The 16,512-nt window shown below is 48.3% G+C and overlaps 1 protein-coding gene across 2 annotated transcripts in view; it reads right to left on the bottom strand.

Moving 5' to 3' along the window:
- CMTM7 (CKLF like MARVEL transmembrane domain containing 7) overlaps window positions 1–16,144 on the bottom strand; it is a 64,540-nt gene extending 48,396 nt beyond the window's left edge. The window contains exon 1 of one of the 2 annotated variants that reach the window (XM_033212897.1): window positions 15,706–16,144. In XM_033212897.1, the coding sequence (XP_033068788.1) occupies window positions 15,706–15,864 (159 nt within the window). In that variant the 5' untranslated portion in view covers window positions 15,865–16,144. The remainder of the gene's footprint in view (window positions 1–15,705) is intronic. The other variant, XM_033212896.1, reaches the window with a different exon arrangement.
- Between the last annotated feature and the right edge of the window lie 368 nt (window positions 16,145–16,512).

Genomic DNA, 16,512 nt, shown 5'->3' with positions numbered 1-16,512 from the left:
TGTGGCCTTAGGGCTTTCCAAGGAGTTGCAAACGATGTGGTCGAGTTATTTGTGTTGCTGTGATATTCCTTGTAATTCTCCTGTAAAAGGTTGCAGAAATAATTTTGCTTCCTATTGACTTTTATTTTCTGTTCAGTAAACATTTTTTCCTTCCTCTTGTCTCAAATGAGAGTTGAAAAATATAACTCAACTCTTTCAGTGGACAGTAAAAAGTAACATAAAAAATCTTGTGAGATGTGTAAGGCAGCTGCCTGGCATGGCAGATCCAGGGGACTGCCTGGGCAAGAATACAGATAAGCCAGGTTTGCAAGTGGAAGGAAGGTGCAGTCAGATTTGTATGTCCCCAGAGTACATCAGCTTAAAGACTTGGCAGACACCAGATAGATGGGAGGCAATTCTACAATTCAAATGGCTCCTATGGAATACCAGCAGGGACTCCCTTGGTGCCCTGTTCAGATTCCCAGGTACCCTTTCACCAAGTCTGTGCATCCAGCCCCCAGCTACTGCAGTTGCTGCTGCTAACTTGTTATGCTTGCACCCTTCTGCTAGTGGTTTCCATTGGACAACTAGAGCTGTCTGATTCAGAGATCCCTGGGAGTTGATGTATCCTCCTTTCTGGTCTGTAGGCAACGAAAGGTGTACAAAAGCCCAGCTCCCTTGCCTCAGAACAGGGCAATCTTTGTGGTGCAGTTCATTCTCCAGTGTTCCCCATAGAATCAGGCTGAGGCTGGGCTTCTAAAACTTGTCTCTGCCCTCCTCTTTCTACCCTTGTTTTCTTTCCTCATTCAATAAACCAGTTGCACAAGAATCCCCCTATCTACTTTTGCTTTTAGGGAAGCTGACTTGAACACTCCGTGTTAACAAATCTTGGGAAACACTAAGAAAAATGCTAGTCAAGCAAGTCTTCTTGTTCCCGACTTAGACTCCTCTGGTTCCTAATATGCTAAAGAAATTTGAGTGGGATATGAGGGCGGTGGACCTCTGAACATTGTCTCAACACTAAGTAGCGTCCTTCTCCATGACAGCGGACATGGAAGACCCCTAAAGCCTGCTGGGAGAAGATCACAAGTTGATGTTTGAGAAGCTGAGTTTCAGAACAGATGAAAAAATGTTCAAACGCATGCAACATTCGGTGCAGGTCCTCCACTTCCAGGAGTTGCTCCTTCTCATATTCTTGTACATACACAAGACTATGATATGTACAAGAGTAACCATTACAGCAGGCTAGATAACAAAAGGGGGAAATACCCTCAACGGCTGTCAATAGGGGACTAGTTAAATAAATACAGTAAATCCATTCTCTGGAATACAATGCAGCTATAAAAAAGGAGGAGAATGAGGACACTTTCTGAATGGGTATGGAATTACCTCCAAGGCAGAAAGTTGGGTTATAAAAGTACAGAGCAGTGAGTGTAGGTACCCTCTTATCTGGCACAGGAAGGGAGGCCGACACAGAAGTGTGAAACAACTCCTAAAGGTTATACAAGAAACTGGTGTCACCAGTAGCCTCCTGTATATTTCCAGAGAGGAAAACTGAAAATGGGAGGACTTTGGTACATTCTGAATCTTGATCATGTAAATGTTACCTATTCAAAAAAGTAAATACAACTTAACAATGTACAACCACAGTTACTGTTTGCATCAGGATTTTGCTTTGGACTTGCTCCAAGAAAACCCCACGGAGAAGAGGCTGACAGCCTGGAGATGGAGTCAGTTTGTATAACTTACAAGATATTTATTTGTTTGTTTATTTAATTTTTCAAAAGATGGTTCGTGCTCTGTTACCCAGGCTGAAGTGCAGTGGTACAGATCAGAGGTCACTGCAGCCTTGAACTCCTGGGTTCAAGCAATCTTCATGCCTCAGCCTCTCGAGTAGATGGGCCCAGGGGCGCGCACCACCACACTTGGCTCAGACAAGATAAACTCCCTGCCTCAGTTTCCTCATCTGTAAAGTGGGAATACTAACATCTCATAGGGATATTGTAATCATGAATGAGTTCTTGTGTGTAAAACAAGCCACAGGATGCCAAAAGCAATAACTTGACACATGGATTTACTCCTTATGAATCTAATGATTATGTGACCAGAGCGCAGTGATAAACACGGCCACTGCCCCTGCTGCCCCCTGAACTGCTATTGCTCCATCTTCCCTTGCTAAGGAGCAGCCATCAGAGCTCCAGCTTTGATGCAGGATAAAAAGGCTTTTGTGAGTGCGTTAGTTATCTATTGCTCTACAACCAATTACCACAAACTTGGCACCTCAACACAACATTCATTTATCATCTCATAATTTCCATGGAGGAGGAGTCTGGGCAGAAGTCCACTGTTCAGGGTCTCACAAGACTGCAACAAGAAGTTGGCCAGGCTTGGGGTCCTCTTCTCAGCTCACATGGCTCTTAGTGGCTTTCAGTTTCTTGTAGCCACAGGTCTGAAGTCCCGTTTTCTTTCTTTCTTTTTTTTTGAAATGGAGTCTCGCTCTGTTGCCCAGGCTGGAGCACAGTGGCGTGATCTCGGCTCACTGCAAGCTCCGCCTTCCGAATTCACGCCATTCTCCTGCCTTAGCCTCCCAAGTAGCTGGGACTACAGGTGCCCGCCACCACGCCGGTTATGTTGTATTTTTAGTAGAGATGGGGTTTCACTTTGTTAGCCAGGATGGTCTCGATCTCCTGACCTCGTGATCTGCCCACCTTCGCCTCCCAAAGTGCTGGGATTACAGGCGTGAGCCACCGCACCCAGCCTGAAGTCCCGTTTTCTTGCTGGCTGAGGTTCCACTCACACTCAAGAGGATGGACTTAACACAGGATGTGACTGACTAGGAGTCACCCTCAGGTGTGCATACCATGGTGGGCTAGTGTGGGGGACTGCCTTCCGTACATAGAGAGACAGCACACCACAGTGGAAAAAGAAGACTTGCTGGACCTAGGTTCAAATGCTGGATCCACAACTTCATAGATGTATTCAACTTTGGACGGCTATGTATTTAACTTTTAACCTCTCAGCTCTGTTCAACCAAAAGGAGGAAAAACTGAATACTCCACAGAGTCATTAGAAGAGTTAAACAGGCTGGGCGCAGTGACTCACACCTATAACTCCAGAACTTTGGGAGGCCAAGGAGCAGGGATTACTTGAGGTCAGGAGTTTGAGACCAGCATGGCCAACATGGTGAACTCCCGTATCTACAAAATTACAAAAATTAGCAGGGCATGGTGGCATGCAACTGCAATCCCAGCTACTCAGGAGGCTGAGGCAAGATAACTGCTTGAACCTGGGAGGTAGAGGTTGCAGTGGGCCAAGATCAAGCCACTGCACTCCAGTCTGGGCAAGAGAGTAAGACTCTGTCTCCAAAAAAAAGAAAAAAAAAAGGAAGAAAAGGTTAAACAAAGGGAAATTGCATGTAAAATCACCAGACATAGTAGAGCAGGAATTGAAACTTTAGATCCCCTCTCTCTTCCCAGTCCTTCCTGGAGGAACTTAGAACTTGAAAATGAAGATAATAATAATGTTGGGTAATGTGAAAATCCTTCCTAAAACATGGCATATACTTAGTCCGTTCAATACCCCAGGGAGGGGTTTGCCCCACTCCAGCTGCATTCATCTCTGGCAAAGGATGAAGTCATCACTAGCACCTGCTGTTATGTCTCATAGCATCTCCTTCTAGATCTGCCACAGCCTGCCTATCAAGCAAGAGCCAAATGAACATACAGTACGACCAAGTAACGGACTGAATGCAGTGATCATAACACCATTTTCAAACAGCGTTTAATGACACAGGACAATATACACAACATAATCATCATGAAAAAAATACCCCAAATTGTCCTTTTAAGAGCTCAAGTGGTGGACTTGGACCGCCTGGCTCCAAATCAAATCTACCTTCAGTATTTATGACTCTGTGCCTCAGTTTCCTCGGTGAATTGGAGATAATGATACGACCCACCCCATACTATTGTTGTAAGGATTAAGCAAAGTAACACATATAAAAAAATACCTAGCCCAGCCGGCACCGTAGCTCATGCCTGTAATCCCAGCACTTTGCGGGGCCAAGGTGAGCTGATCGCTTGAGCCTAGTAGTTCAAGACTAGCCTTAGCAACACGGCAAAACACTGTCTCTATAAAAAATTAGATAGGCATGGTGGCCTGCGCCTGTGGCCCCAGTTGTTAATACTAGGGAGGCTGAGGCAGGAAGATCACTTGAGCCCAGGAGGTCAAGGCTGCAGTGAGCAGAGATAGCGCCACTGCACTCCAGCGTGCATGACAAAGTGAGACCCTGTCTCAAAAACAAACAAGAACAACCAAAAGCAAAACAAAACAAAACAAAAACCACCTAGCCCAGTGGCTGTCACCTAAAGAAGTCAAAGTGCTATTATTTAGTTAAGTACCACTCTCACAACTTTAGAGGAAACGTTTAAAGAGGCTTCTTCACAATGTTGAGAGCTGGCGCTGGCTTCTCAGGGAATAAAGGAAATCTGAAGAGGAAGAAGAGACTGAAAGTATTCAGAGGTCACACTACAGTAATTCTCTCTGCTTTCCAGAAGGCTCCACTTCACTCTGTACCCAAAAGCATTTAATTAATTTCTCCTTTCCCCCTTCCCATTTATTTCAGAAGGAACTTCATTTTTCTCTTTAAAAAAAATGAGCGGCCGGGCATGGTGGCTCACGCCTGCAATCCCAACACTTTGGGAGGCCAAGGTGGGCAGAACACAAGGTCAGGAGTTCGATACCAGCCTGGCCACATGGTGAAACCCCTCTCTACTAAAAATACAAAAGTTAGCCAAGCGCAGTGGCGGGAGCCTGTAATCCCAGCTACTCGGGAGGCTGAGGCAGGAGAATTGCTGGAACCCGGGAGGCAAAGGTTACAGTGAGCTGAGATCATGCCATTGCACTCCAGCCTGGGCGACAGAGCGAGATTCTGTCTCGAAAAATAAAATAAAATAAAATAAATAAGCATGACACAGCTTTTAAGCTTCAGAGCAACCCTTTGGAAGTAGTAAGTGGAAACTGCGGGTTACCGCCTCTCTGGTTATCAATCGGTCTTTCTAACCATCTGAAGTAAACTGGCAGGGCGCCTGTAATCCCAGCACTTTGCGAGGCCAAGGCAGGTGGATCACTTTAGGTCAGGAGTTCGAGACCACTTTGGCCACCATGAAGAAACCCCGTCTCTACTAAAAACATAAAAATTAGCTGGGCGTGATGGCCCGCACCTGGGAGGGCTGAGGCAGGAGAATCTTTTTTAACTCGGCAGGAGGAGGTTGCAGTGAGCCAAGATTGCACCACTGCACTCCAGTCTGGGCGACAGACTGGAGACTTTTTTAGACTCCGTCTCAAAAAAACCCAACCCAAACAAACAAATAAACAAAACCTTTGCTTAAAGTAAACTAAAGAGAGAGGGCTTGGCAGAGGGAGGAGGGTGAATGCCCCAGGAAAAGGAAGAGCCGCGTCACTGCCCTTGCTGATTTAAACACAAGCCAGGTGAGGCGCGTTTTCTGCAGGAGGCTGAGAAGGGCTCTGCTCGCGATTTCCGCCCAGGAACGCGGGGTGCCTGGAGCAGTGCCCGCGTCCCAGGCCCCTTTCCCCTCCGCAGCCCCCGGGCTGCTGCCGGCGCTGGGCTAGAAGCCAGGCCTCTGCCGATCCCAGGAGTCGCCGCGGACGCTGCAAGCCCTGCCAGGGAATGAGCAGCGAGCCCAGGAAACCACTGAGCCAAAGTGGTAACAAAGAAGGCCAGCGTGCGCGGGCGGCGGCCGAGCCAGGCTTCCAGGGCCGCACGCTGGGCCGGGCGCGAGGCAGATGGCAGAGGGGAGGAAACAGATGGCTGTCCAGTGGCGCTGCACAGGAAGCGCCAGGGCTGGCAGGAAGACAGAAGGGCGGCCTTCGCTGCAACGAGAATTTAAATAAATACACCGGCCCACACAGGGAATCCCCCAGGATTCCAGGGTCCTGGCGTGCTGGCGGGGGCGGGGGTCTCTAGGGCCCCTGCAGTGGAGAAAACCAACCCCGAACCCCTCCTCTACCCCCTTTCGCCCTGGCTGCCGGGCAGCCTGGAGGACCTTGGGCTGGTGTTTCCATCCCTATCGCCTCACTCCGACCAGTGATTCCCAGCCGGAGTGTAAGTGGTTATTTGAGGTGTCCTGGATGGGAATTCTTGCCAGTGATTACTAAAGCCTTAAGCTCTGCTGCCTCAATAGCTAAGGTCTTCCACAAGAGTGGAACTTCCATTCTTCAAATATATGCAGATACTGAGGCCATTACTTAAATACGAGAACATTTAAAAGCATTTTTGAATTTTCTCGTCTGTCACTGTTCCTTTTCCAAATCATCAGACACCAAAAATACGATTACAGCTTAAATATTATTACTACTGCACTTGGTTCCTTGAAACTCCTGGATGATAAAGGGGCGCTCACTAATTTCTAGATGTTAAAAAGTCTAGAGAATTGTTTCATGCCAGCCACCTGAGTAGGGCAAGAGGCACTTCATTTCTCTCTCGGAAAAGGTCAGTGCCATTTATCCTGAAGAAGTATTTACAGACGTGTACACCAGGATTCTCTACAAGGAGGTTCATCACAGCCTCCTTTGTATGCAGGCAGAACTGGAAGCTCCCTGAGCCACAGTGTACCATGGTACACGCAACCACGGTACCTCCATGACTGGCTACTACAGCACTCTTAGAAACCAAACTGCAGACGAACAAAATGCACCACACATTAAACAAACAGCAAGAGAAGCATTTACAGCCACGCATGGTGGTTCATGCCTGTAATCCCAGCACTTTGGGAGGCCGAGGTGGGCGGATCACAAGGTCAGGAGACTGAGACCATCCTTGCTAACATGGTGAAACCCCGTCTCTACTAAAAATACAATAATTAGCTGGGCGTGGTGGCCTGTATCTGTAGTCCCAGCTACTCGGGAGGCTGAGGCAGGAGAATGGCTTGAACCCGGGAGGCAGAGGTTGCAGTGAGCCTGCACCATTGCACTCCGGCTTGGGCAACATAGCGAAACTCCATCTCAAAAAAAAAAAAAAAAAAAGAAAAGCATTTACAAATATGTATAGAATCATCCTAGTTTTGTTTAAAGCAAAACACCACCACCCGGGCATGGTGGCTCACGTCTGTAATCCTAGCACTTTGGGAGGCTGAGGCAGGTGGATCACCTGAGGTCAGGGGGTCGAGACCAGCCTGGCCAACATGGAGAAACCCCGTCTCTACTAAAAATACAAACATTAGCCGGGTGTGGTGGCACATGCCTGTAATCCCAGCTACTTGGGAGGCTAAGGCAGGAAAATCGCTTGATCCTGGGAGGCGGAAGTTGCAGTGAGCCGAAACCGTACCTCTGCACTCTGAGATCACACCATTGCACTCCAACCTGGGCAACAGAGTGAGACTCTGTCTCTTAAATTAAAAAAAAACAAAAACCCACCACCAAAATTATGTGTATCTACTATAAAATAGTTTTACTTTTTAGTCTTGGGGAAGAGGGAGCAGGTGAATCTATTTTCTTCTTGTGCTCCCCAAAGGTTCCATAATGAACAAGTATTACTTTTGTTAGCAGGAATAAAGCCAGTAACTGATTTTATTATATTTTATTTTTGCATTTGTTTGGTCACTGATGGAAAGTAGTTTCTTGTCAGGAATGGGCTGAGGTCAAAGAATCTTGGCAGTTAGGTTCTTTGCTGCTTTTTACTCTCCAACTTCCAGGAAGTAGGACGTGGGTGTGCAGACTGCACTTGGGGACCAAACTAGACCCCTGCCTCACCCCTGCCATACAGGTCTAAAGCAGAACATCAAGGGGCGGGCCTTTCTGGATGATGCTGGGCTATTCTGTGCTAACAGGTCTATTCACTGCTACACCAGAGGCAGACATCCCCCACAGCTGAATTCCACTTGGCACCTAAGCTGTGAACTCCCAAAGTGAAGCCTGGAATTGCCCAGGCCTCTTAGAGGGTCTCTAGGACCCACTCTCCTGACAAGAAACCTTAGTGTACTCCCCCTAGCACCCAGTCTGGGACGGTTCCTTCCATCTTATTCCAGACAAAACACCCTTTTAGGATATAAAGTATTTTGCACTGTCAAAATTGCACTGTCAAAATTCCAGTTTGCATTACTATTCTGAAATGAATAAAATGTATATGTAATATAACCCTAATCCCTGTGACAATCAAAAAAAAAGTTCCATAATATTCTCAAATAACCCCTAGGGGGCGGTACAGCCCCGAGTTAGGCGTCACTTCATGAATGGTGAGTTGATAGGATGTTTTGCTGATTTTTCTTCGACTAAGGACTATATATTCACCAAGATTTGGCAGACTCTGGGGTCTGGTCCCTGCATACCTCCAGTCTCATTCCCAGTACTCCCACCCTGTTCTCTCCCCTCCAGCCCTAGAGAGACTCCTCCCTCCACTAAGAGCCAGGGTCCATGCTCTTTCTTTTCTTTTTTGGGGGAATGGGAAGACAGGGTCTCATTCTGTCACCTAGGCTGTATGGAGTGCAGTGGCGATCACCACTCACTGCAGCCTAGACCTCTGAAGCGATCCTCCCATCTCAACCTCCTGAGTAGCTGGGACTACAGGCACGTGCTACCACACCCATCTAATTTTTGTATTTTGTGTAGAGACTGGGTTTCACCATGTTGCCCAGGATGGTCTCAAACTCCTGGGCTCAAGCCATCCACCTGCCTCGGCCTCCCAAAGTGCTGGGATTACAGGCATGAGCCACTGCGCCGGCCAATGCTCTTTCTTCTGCTTGTGATGCAATTTCCTCATGCTCACATCAGATGTCCCTTCCTCAGAAACACCCTTCCTAATCCCCAAAAGGTCACACCCCCTAGTATATGCTCTATACCACTGAGTACTTCTCCTTCATAATTTGGAACCGGTTTGTAATTACATATTCATAACCGTTTCGATTAATGTTTATTTTCTCTATTTGAGTATACTGGGGCAGGGGCTCATCTGTCTTCTTTCCACAGTGCCCTAGCACACAGTCGTGATCACCTACTAGTTAGCTGATTACAGCAGGTGATCAACAAATATGTGCCAAATAAATAAATGAACCTCCCGGAAGACATTTAGATTTCCATCACTGCCGCTTGTGAAATACATTCTGATTCTCTGTCCATGTTATGGTTATGCAAATGTCACAGTCTGTTTTGCTGCACAGGCAGAAAGAGTCTATCTTGTTAATAGCTGTATTTCACATAGCATAAGATTAAGAGCATAGCAGATGCTCAATGGATAAGATGGCACCCATTTCTAAATGTCTGGGATGGCACCCAATACTGGCTCATTTCTTGCTACATCTTTTTCCTTCCCATCCCTAACATATCACTTATCTCTGACTTAAACATACACTGAATAAAGGCAGTAAAGGGGTAAATAAGCCACTCCCAACCTGAAAAACTTACACTCATCTGTCAAGATGCAATTTAAATATCACCTTTGCCCTCTGACCCTCTTCCATAAGGTGGGCAACTATCAGAACTTTTACCTTCCTGAGCAGCCAATTTTGGTACTTGTTCATCCCCTCAGCTTGTCAGAGGCATCCTAACCAGAGTGACTCCATCTTGAATAAAGGCCGAGAGAAAGCCAAATCTGCTAGGTTACATTCCCGGGGGGTTGGGCACTCTCGGTCACAGATGTTTATGGCTGAGGGAATGAGTTAATAATTTTTTTTTTTTTAAGACAGAGTCTCGCTCTGTTGCCCAGGTTGAAGTGCAATGCCACGATCTCAGCTCACTGCAACCTCTGCCTCCCGCATTCAAGCGATTCTCCTGCCTCAGCCTCCTGAGTAGCTGGGACTACAGGCATGTGCCACCACGCCCGGCTAATATTTTGAATTTTTAATAGAGACGGGGTTTCACCGTGTTAGCCAGGATGATCTCTATCTCCTGACCTAGTGATCTGCCTGCCTCGGCCTCCCAAAGTGCTGGGATTACAGGCGTGAGCCACCACACCCGGCCCGAGTTAATAATATTAACTAACTAAATAAAGACCCAGAACTTATGGAAATGTCCCAGTACTTTAAGAAGAAAAAGTATTCTTAGTTTAAGAATAGGTTCTGCTTTTAAAATAATGGCCCACTCATAAATTCTTGCTAAGATCAATAATCACATAGGAAAGTAACAATACTAATAGCTTGTCACAAGCTGACCACAAGCTTTTGTAATAAAGTACACTATTTTTGATAGCCTGTGTAAGCAAGCATTGTATTTGCAATGGGTGCATTCCTCCTTTTGCTTTCTGAAGACTCCCTACTCTGTAATTGAGTAGTCTCTAGTGAACTATCTTGACTTCCCTATATTCTACAACTTGCCCTGATTTTTTTTCTGCACGAGATCCAAGAACCGGCTCTTGGGATCTGGGACAAGACCCCTCTTCCCATGACAAGCTGAACCACAGATTACTTGAGGGCAAGACCTTCGTCACAGTCATCTGCTTCTGCACAAATGGAGATGAATGTGGCAGTTATAAATGTCTGCTGAATGAACAAATAGATAGGGAGTGTTGGTAGGGCCACAAGCCTCATCCTGGGGTCTCCTTAATCCCACAGCAAAGATATCTAGACCCCTTCAGACCCCAGAGCATCCCTTTCAGCTCAGACCCTTCAGGCACTCAGGGGATGCCCTTCAGCCCACCTTTTGTGACTTCTGCAGGGGACACCCCTTCTTCTAGGAATGGATGTGGCGGGAACACCGCAGGGATTCCTGAAGTGTAGCTGTTGCCTCCCCACAGCCAGTGGCTGCATGCAGAGCACCTTGCCCCTCACACTCATCCACAGGTCTATTTACATCATTACATACCATCCAGTTCACTCATTTAAAGTGTAAATCTCAGTGGTTTTTAATATATTCACAGAGTTGTGCAACTATCACCATCACCAGTTTTGTTGTTGTTGTTGTTGTTTTTGAGACGGAGTCTGGCTCTGTCACCCAGGTTAGAGTACAGTGACGCAATCTCAGCTCACTGCAACCTCTGCCTCCCGGATTCAAGCAATTCTCCTGCCTCAGCCTCCCCAGTAGCTGGGATTACAGGCGCCTGCCACCACATCCAGCTAATTTTTGTATTTTTTAGTAGAGACAGGGCTTCACCATATTGGTCAGGCTGGTCTTGAACTCCTGACCTCAGGTGATCCACCCATCTTGGCCTCCCAAAGTGCTCGGATTACAGGCATGACCCACCGCACCAGGCACTGTCACCAATTTTTTGAACATTTTCATCACCGCCAAAAGAAACCCCGTATCCATTATAGCAGTCACATCCCATTTCCTTTCAACCCCTGCTCCCTGACCTAGGTAACCACTAATCTACTTTTTGTGTCTATGCATTTGCCTATTCTGGACATTTCATATAAATGGAATCATATAACACGTGGTCTTTTGTGATTGGCTTTTTTTCACACCTTAGTGTTTTCATGGTTATCTATATGGTTACAGGCATCAGTACTTTATTCTCCCTTGTTATGACTGAATAATATTCAATTGTATGAATGTACCACTTAGTTTTAGTTGCTGTTTATACATTCATCATTTGATGGGCAGCTGTGTTGTTTTCATTTTCTGGTTATTATGAATAATACTATTATGAACACATATGAACGTGTAAGTCTTCATGTGGACATCTGTTTTCATTTTTCTTGGGTAGAGCTGGGAGTAGAAGTGCTGGGTCACATGGTAATTTTTGAGAAACTGCACAGTTTCCCAAAGTGGCTGCACCATTTTTGCATTCTCATCAGCACTGTATCAGAGTTCCAATTTCTTCACATCCTCCACATCTTCATCACTTGTTATTTTCTATTGTCATCTCCGTGGGTGTGAAGTGTTATCTCACTGTGGCTTTTATTTCCCTAGAACTATTAACAAGCAACAACTCTGCCAGAGTTATGAGTTTTAGAGATCAGGCCATTAGGCCTGGATCGGTTCCACCACTACTGCTAAGAGCTGTGTGACTTTAGTGGCTCTTTAACTCTTTAGCCAGTTTCCTTACCTATCAAACATGTTACTTCACTGGATTCTTAGAAACATTTCATGAGATTATACACACATGGTATATGGTATATAATTACTAGAACATTATCAAGGACAATCATAGGGCTAAAAAAATATAGCTATTAAAAAAAAGAGTCTCATACAGGTGCAGTGGCTCACGCCTGTAATCCCAGCACTTGGGGAGGCCGAGGTGGACAGATCCCTTGAACCCCCAAGTTCAAGACCAGTCTGGGCAACATAGCGAAACCCTATCTGTATCAAAAAATACAAAATGTAGCTGGGCATCATGGTGGGTGCCTATAGTCCCAGCTACTTAGGAGACTGAGGTGGGACAACCACCAAGCCCAGGAGGTCAAGGCTGCAGTGAGCCATGATGACACCACTGTCCTCCAGCCTGGGCAACAGAGCAAGACCCTCTGTCTCTCTCAAAAAAAAAAAAAAAAGAGTCATTTAGCCAGGCACAGCAGCTCACGCCTGTAATCCCAGCACTTTGGGAGGCACAGGCGGGGGTGCATCATGAGGTCAAGAGATCGAGACCATCCTGGCCAACATGGGAAACCCCATCTCTACTAAAAATAAAAAAATTAGCTGGGTGTGGTACTGCGTGCCTGTAGTGCCTGTAGTCCCAGCTACTCGTGAGGCTGAGACAGGAGAATTGATTGAACTCGGGAGGCGGAGGTTGCAGTGAGCTGAGATTGTGCCAATGAACTCCAGCCTGGCGACTGAGCAAGACTCCCTCTCAAGAAAGAAAGAAAAGGCCAGGCGTGGTGGCTCACACCTGTAATCGCAGCACTGTGAGACGCCAAGGTGGGCGGATCACGAGGTCAGGAGATCGAGACCATCCTGGCTAACAGAGTGAAACCCCGTCTCTACTAAAAAATAAAAAATAAAAAAAAATTAGCTGGGCATAGTGGTGGGCGCCTGTAGTCCCAGCTACCTCAGGAGGCTGAGGCAGGAGAATGGCGTGAACCCAGGAGGTGGAGCTTGCATTGAGCTGAGATGGCGCCACTGCACTCCAGCACTCCAGCCTGGGTGACAGAGCGAGACTCCATCTCGAAAAAAAAGAAAAAGAAAAAGAAAGAAAGAAAGAAAAAAGAGTCCTTTAAAGCCAAAAGTCAAAACTTGTGACTGTGTCTCTACTCTGAAAAGGAAGACCAAAGAAACTGAATTATCATGGCCAGAAGATTATAAAACTTACACACGTATAAATGACATGTCAAGTATACATATTCACTTAGAAACTCATTTTCTAGTAATGGTGGACCCAGAAGAGGCCCAAGACAAGGGAAGTCATTCTCCAATTGCCTTTGCACCGATTTCTTAAGACAATGTGTTGGCAGATCTATTGATCAGATCATGATGAAAACATTTCATGAGAAGCTGAGGACAAAAGGATCAGCCTGTTCAGCATGCAACTGAGAAATCAATGGTCAAAATGAGAGACCCATAGAAAGAGAGCCCAGTGGGTGGCATTAATTTAGCTGCTTCTGTCCTTCCCCAAAGTTAAAACTTGGCTAAACAAGCATTTTCCAGCAAAGAAGACAAATGAACCTCAAATGCCCAAGCAGAGCCTTAGAAAAGAGGAGAAGGGGGAAAATAGGGAGGAGTTAGACAAGAGGCCCAAGCAGATAGCCCTAAACTAGGACTCACATGGCCATCCTGCAAAGGCAACTTTGCTCCCAGAGGGTCTGATCAAACAAGCCTGCAGCAGTGATGGGGAACCCTCCAGGGCAGGTGTAAGACTCCTCAGCATGGTTTTAAGAGGGGCACACAGAGAAGCAGGAGTCACATAAAGAAATTCTTCAAGTCTTTGTTCTCTTTTTTGGAACAACAGGCCCCACTCTTGTCACTTGTAAATTGCCCCAAGGGCCACAGGCCAGAGGCTAGCTGAGGAGCTTAAAATGAGATGGAGATTTCTCATCTCCCAATATCTTTATTCATCAAAATCATGGACCACATGAAGGCCTCTCATCTCCATTACCCTTTCTTTGTACCTTTTTTTTTTTTTTTGAGACAGGATCTCCCTCTGTCATGCAGACTAGTGCAGTGGTGCAGTTCACTGACCTTCTCGGCTCAATCAATCCTCTCACCTCAGCCTCCCAAGTAACTGGGACTAGAGGTCCCTGTCACCACACCAGGTTTAAAATTTTTTTTTGTAGAGATGGGAGTCTCGCTGTGTTGCCCAGGTTTCATCTCCATTATGTTTGTGTACCAAACTCATAGACCAACAAGGAGACTTTTCATCCCACAATATCTTTGTCCAGCAAACTCATGGGCCAAGATGGAGGCTTCTGATCCCATTCTCTGTCTACCAAACTCATCCCTTCCAATGCTCAGGAAGGGACCGTCTCACCCCAGCCCTTCTTTTAAGGATGGTGAGATGGGCTGATCTCTTCTATTTGGCTGATCAAATCTCTTAGCCTGGGCCAAAAAATGCCCTGCTCAAACCCAACAATGCTCAGCACCAGATTTTTTTTGTACGTTGCTAAAATGCCTCTATTCCTAATTTTTGGTCTATCTAGACACCCTTCTTAGGGAGGCAGGAACTCAGCGCCCCTTGTCTTTAGGTCTGGCCCAAGCAAGACATGAGGGCCACCTTATGCACACTCAGTGTCTGGAATAGCAGTGCTACGGATGCACAGACGTCCTGTGCCCAATCCCCTGGGGCCGGTCCACCTTAGTAGGCCCCAGCTTCTGGGTCTGTGACCTTGTCCAAGCCCCACACTCCTTTCCCCACACCTCTTTTTGAAACTTACCGCTCCGCTCCCCACCATTCTTGGTGCAAACATTACAATGGTGGAGAGTCACAAACAGCCCAACCCAGTTTCAAAACACATCATACAAACGGAAAAGGTGTTTTTTAAAGAAGAAAAAAACGGGAGGGGAGAAAAGAAAAGAGTGGGGAACAAGAGAATCGGCCAGGCAACGTCTGCCCTGGTAGAAAACCCTTGTGCTGAGCTGGTCACAATCCAAGCCCAGACACTCATCCTGCCTGGCTCCACGGGTGACTCCCATTCAACAGTCTGGCTCCCCCACATGAGTACCAGCCCCTGAGAACAGGCCTTTCCCAGCTGACCACCTGCCCTCCAGAGTCCCCTGAGACCCGGGCCCTCCCTCGGAACTTGAGAGCACAGGGGACCAGGACGGCCGTCTCAGTGGTCCCAGTTCTTTCTCCCTACCATGGAACGCAAGACCCTCTGACCTCCTCCCTCGAGCGAAACTGCACACACAGCAGGGAAGCCCTGCTGCGCTGGGTTCAGAGGAAAGAGGAGGCCGTGGACGGGGAGGAGGTAGGGTTTCGCTGCCTCAGCGCCGCCGCCTGGGCGACTCTTCCACCCCCGACTCGGGTTCGAAGCGGCGCGGCCCAGAGAAGAGGAAGAAAGAGGAAAAGGAACTTTGCCCGTGGCTTCAGTCAGTAGGAGGGTCAGGCTCCGCAGGGGGATGGCCGGAGAAACTTGCAACCCTGGCGACCTGGGTCCGCGGGAGCAAGGTCGGGGGCGGCGCTGGGGGCTGAGCTCCAGCGCGGCGGACTGAGCTCCAGCGCCGGGGCTGCGGCAGCAACTTTCCCGGAGGAAGCCTGCCGCGAACTTGAGCGACGCGGTCCCCCGCCCGCTGCGCGATGCTCCCTGGGCTCCGGCCGGGTCCAGCCGCCTGGCGCGTCCGCTCCCCGACCCCTGCTTTCCCGGGACGCCTCGTGGGACCTCGGCCTCGCGCCCCGCGCTAACTTACCATCTGCGCCACTTTCAGCAGGGCCGCCTGGGTCCGGGGATAGCTGGGGTCCAGCAGCCCCTCCAAGGGGCTCGCGCTGGGCTGGGCCGCGCCGGCCCGGGGTCCGAGCGCGCTGCCGCTGCTGCACGTGGTGCGGACGAGCCCGGCTCCGTGCGACATCGCGCGGCCCCAACTCGCTGGCCGCCTCCCGGGACAGCTGCCCAGGGGCCAGATACGGAGGGCGGGCCGGGGGCGGGCGGGGGGCGGGCGCTGGCGAGGGCGGGGCGCCCGGGTCCCTGCCCCGCAGCCGGAGATTGGGAGCCGCCTCCGGCGGGATTCAGCCGGTGACTGGCCGGCCGGCGCCTTCCAGAAAGGTAGCGGCAGTCCCGGCCCTCGTAGATGCGCGGAAGTTGAACTGGAGCGAGAGGAAACCGGATGCCTTGGGTCGTGGCCTCTCCGAAGTGGGTAAGGCCCGGACCACAGCTGGTACTGAGCCTCCTGGGATTTTGTGTGGGTGTGGCTGCGGATGTGTGCTGAGAGCACTTTACTGAAGTTTAACTTACATACAGTGCGATGCCCAGACCTTACGTGTTCAGCTCCACTAATTTTTATATGTATGTACACCTGTGTAACCGTCGCCCACATCAACAAATAGAGCGTGCCCACCAACCCAGAAAGTTCCGTGGTGGGCCTTCCTGACCTACCTTCCTTCCCTGTCCCCATTCTTAAGACCTTTCCCCATCCAGCCTCAGGCAACCACTACAGTGTATTCTGCTTTCTGTCACTGTAGGTTTATTTTGCCTGTCCTTGTACTTCATAAACTTGAAT

This window comes from Trachypithecus francoisi, unplaced genomic scaffold (assembly GCF_009764315.1).
Source record: "Trachypithecus francoisi isolate TF-2019V2 unplaced genomic scaffold, Tfra_2.0 Lachesis_group0, whole genome shotgun sequence".
Classification (NCBI taxonomy): Eukaryota; Metazoa; Chordata; class Mammalia; order Primates; family Cercopithecidae; genus Trachypithecus; species Trachypithecus francoisi.
This window is presented reverse-complemented; position numbering and strand designations above follow the sequence as displayed.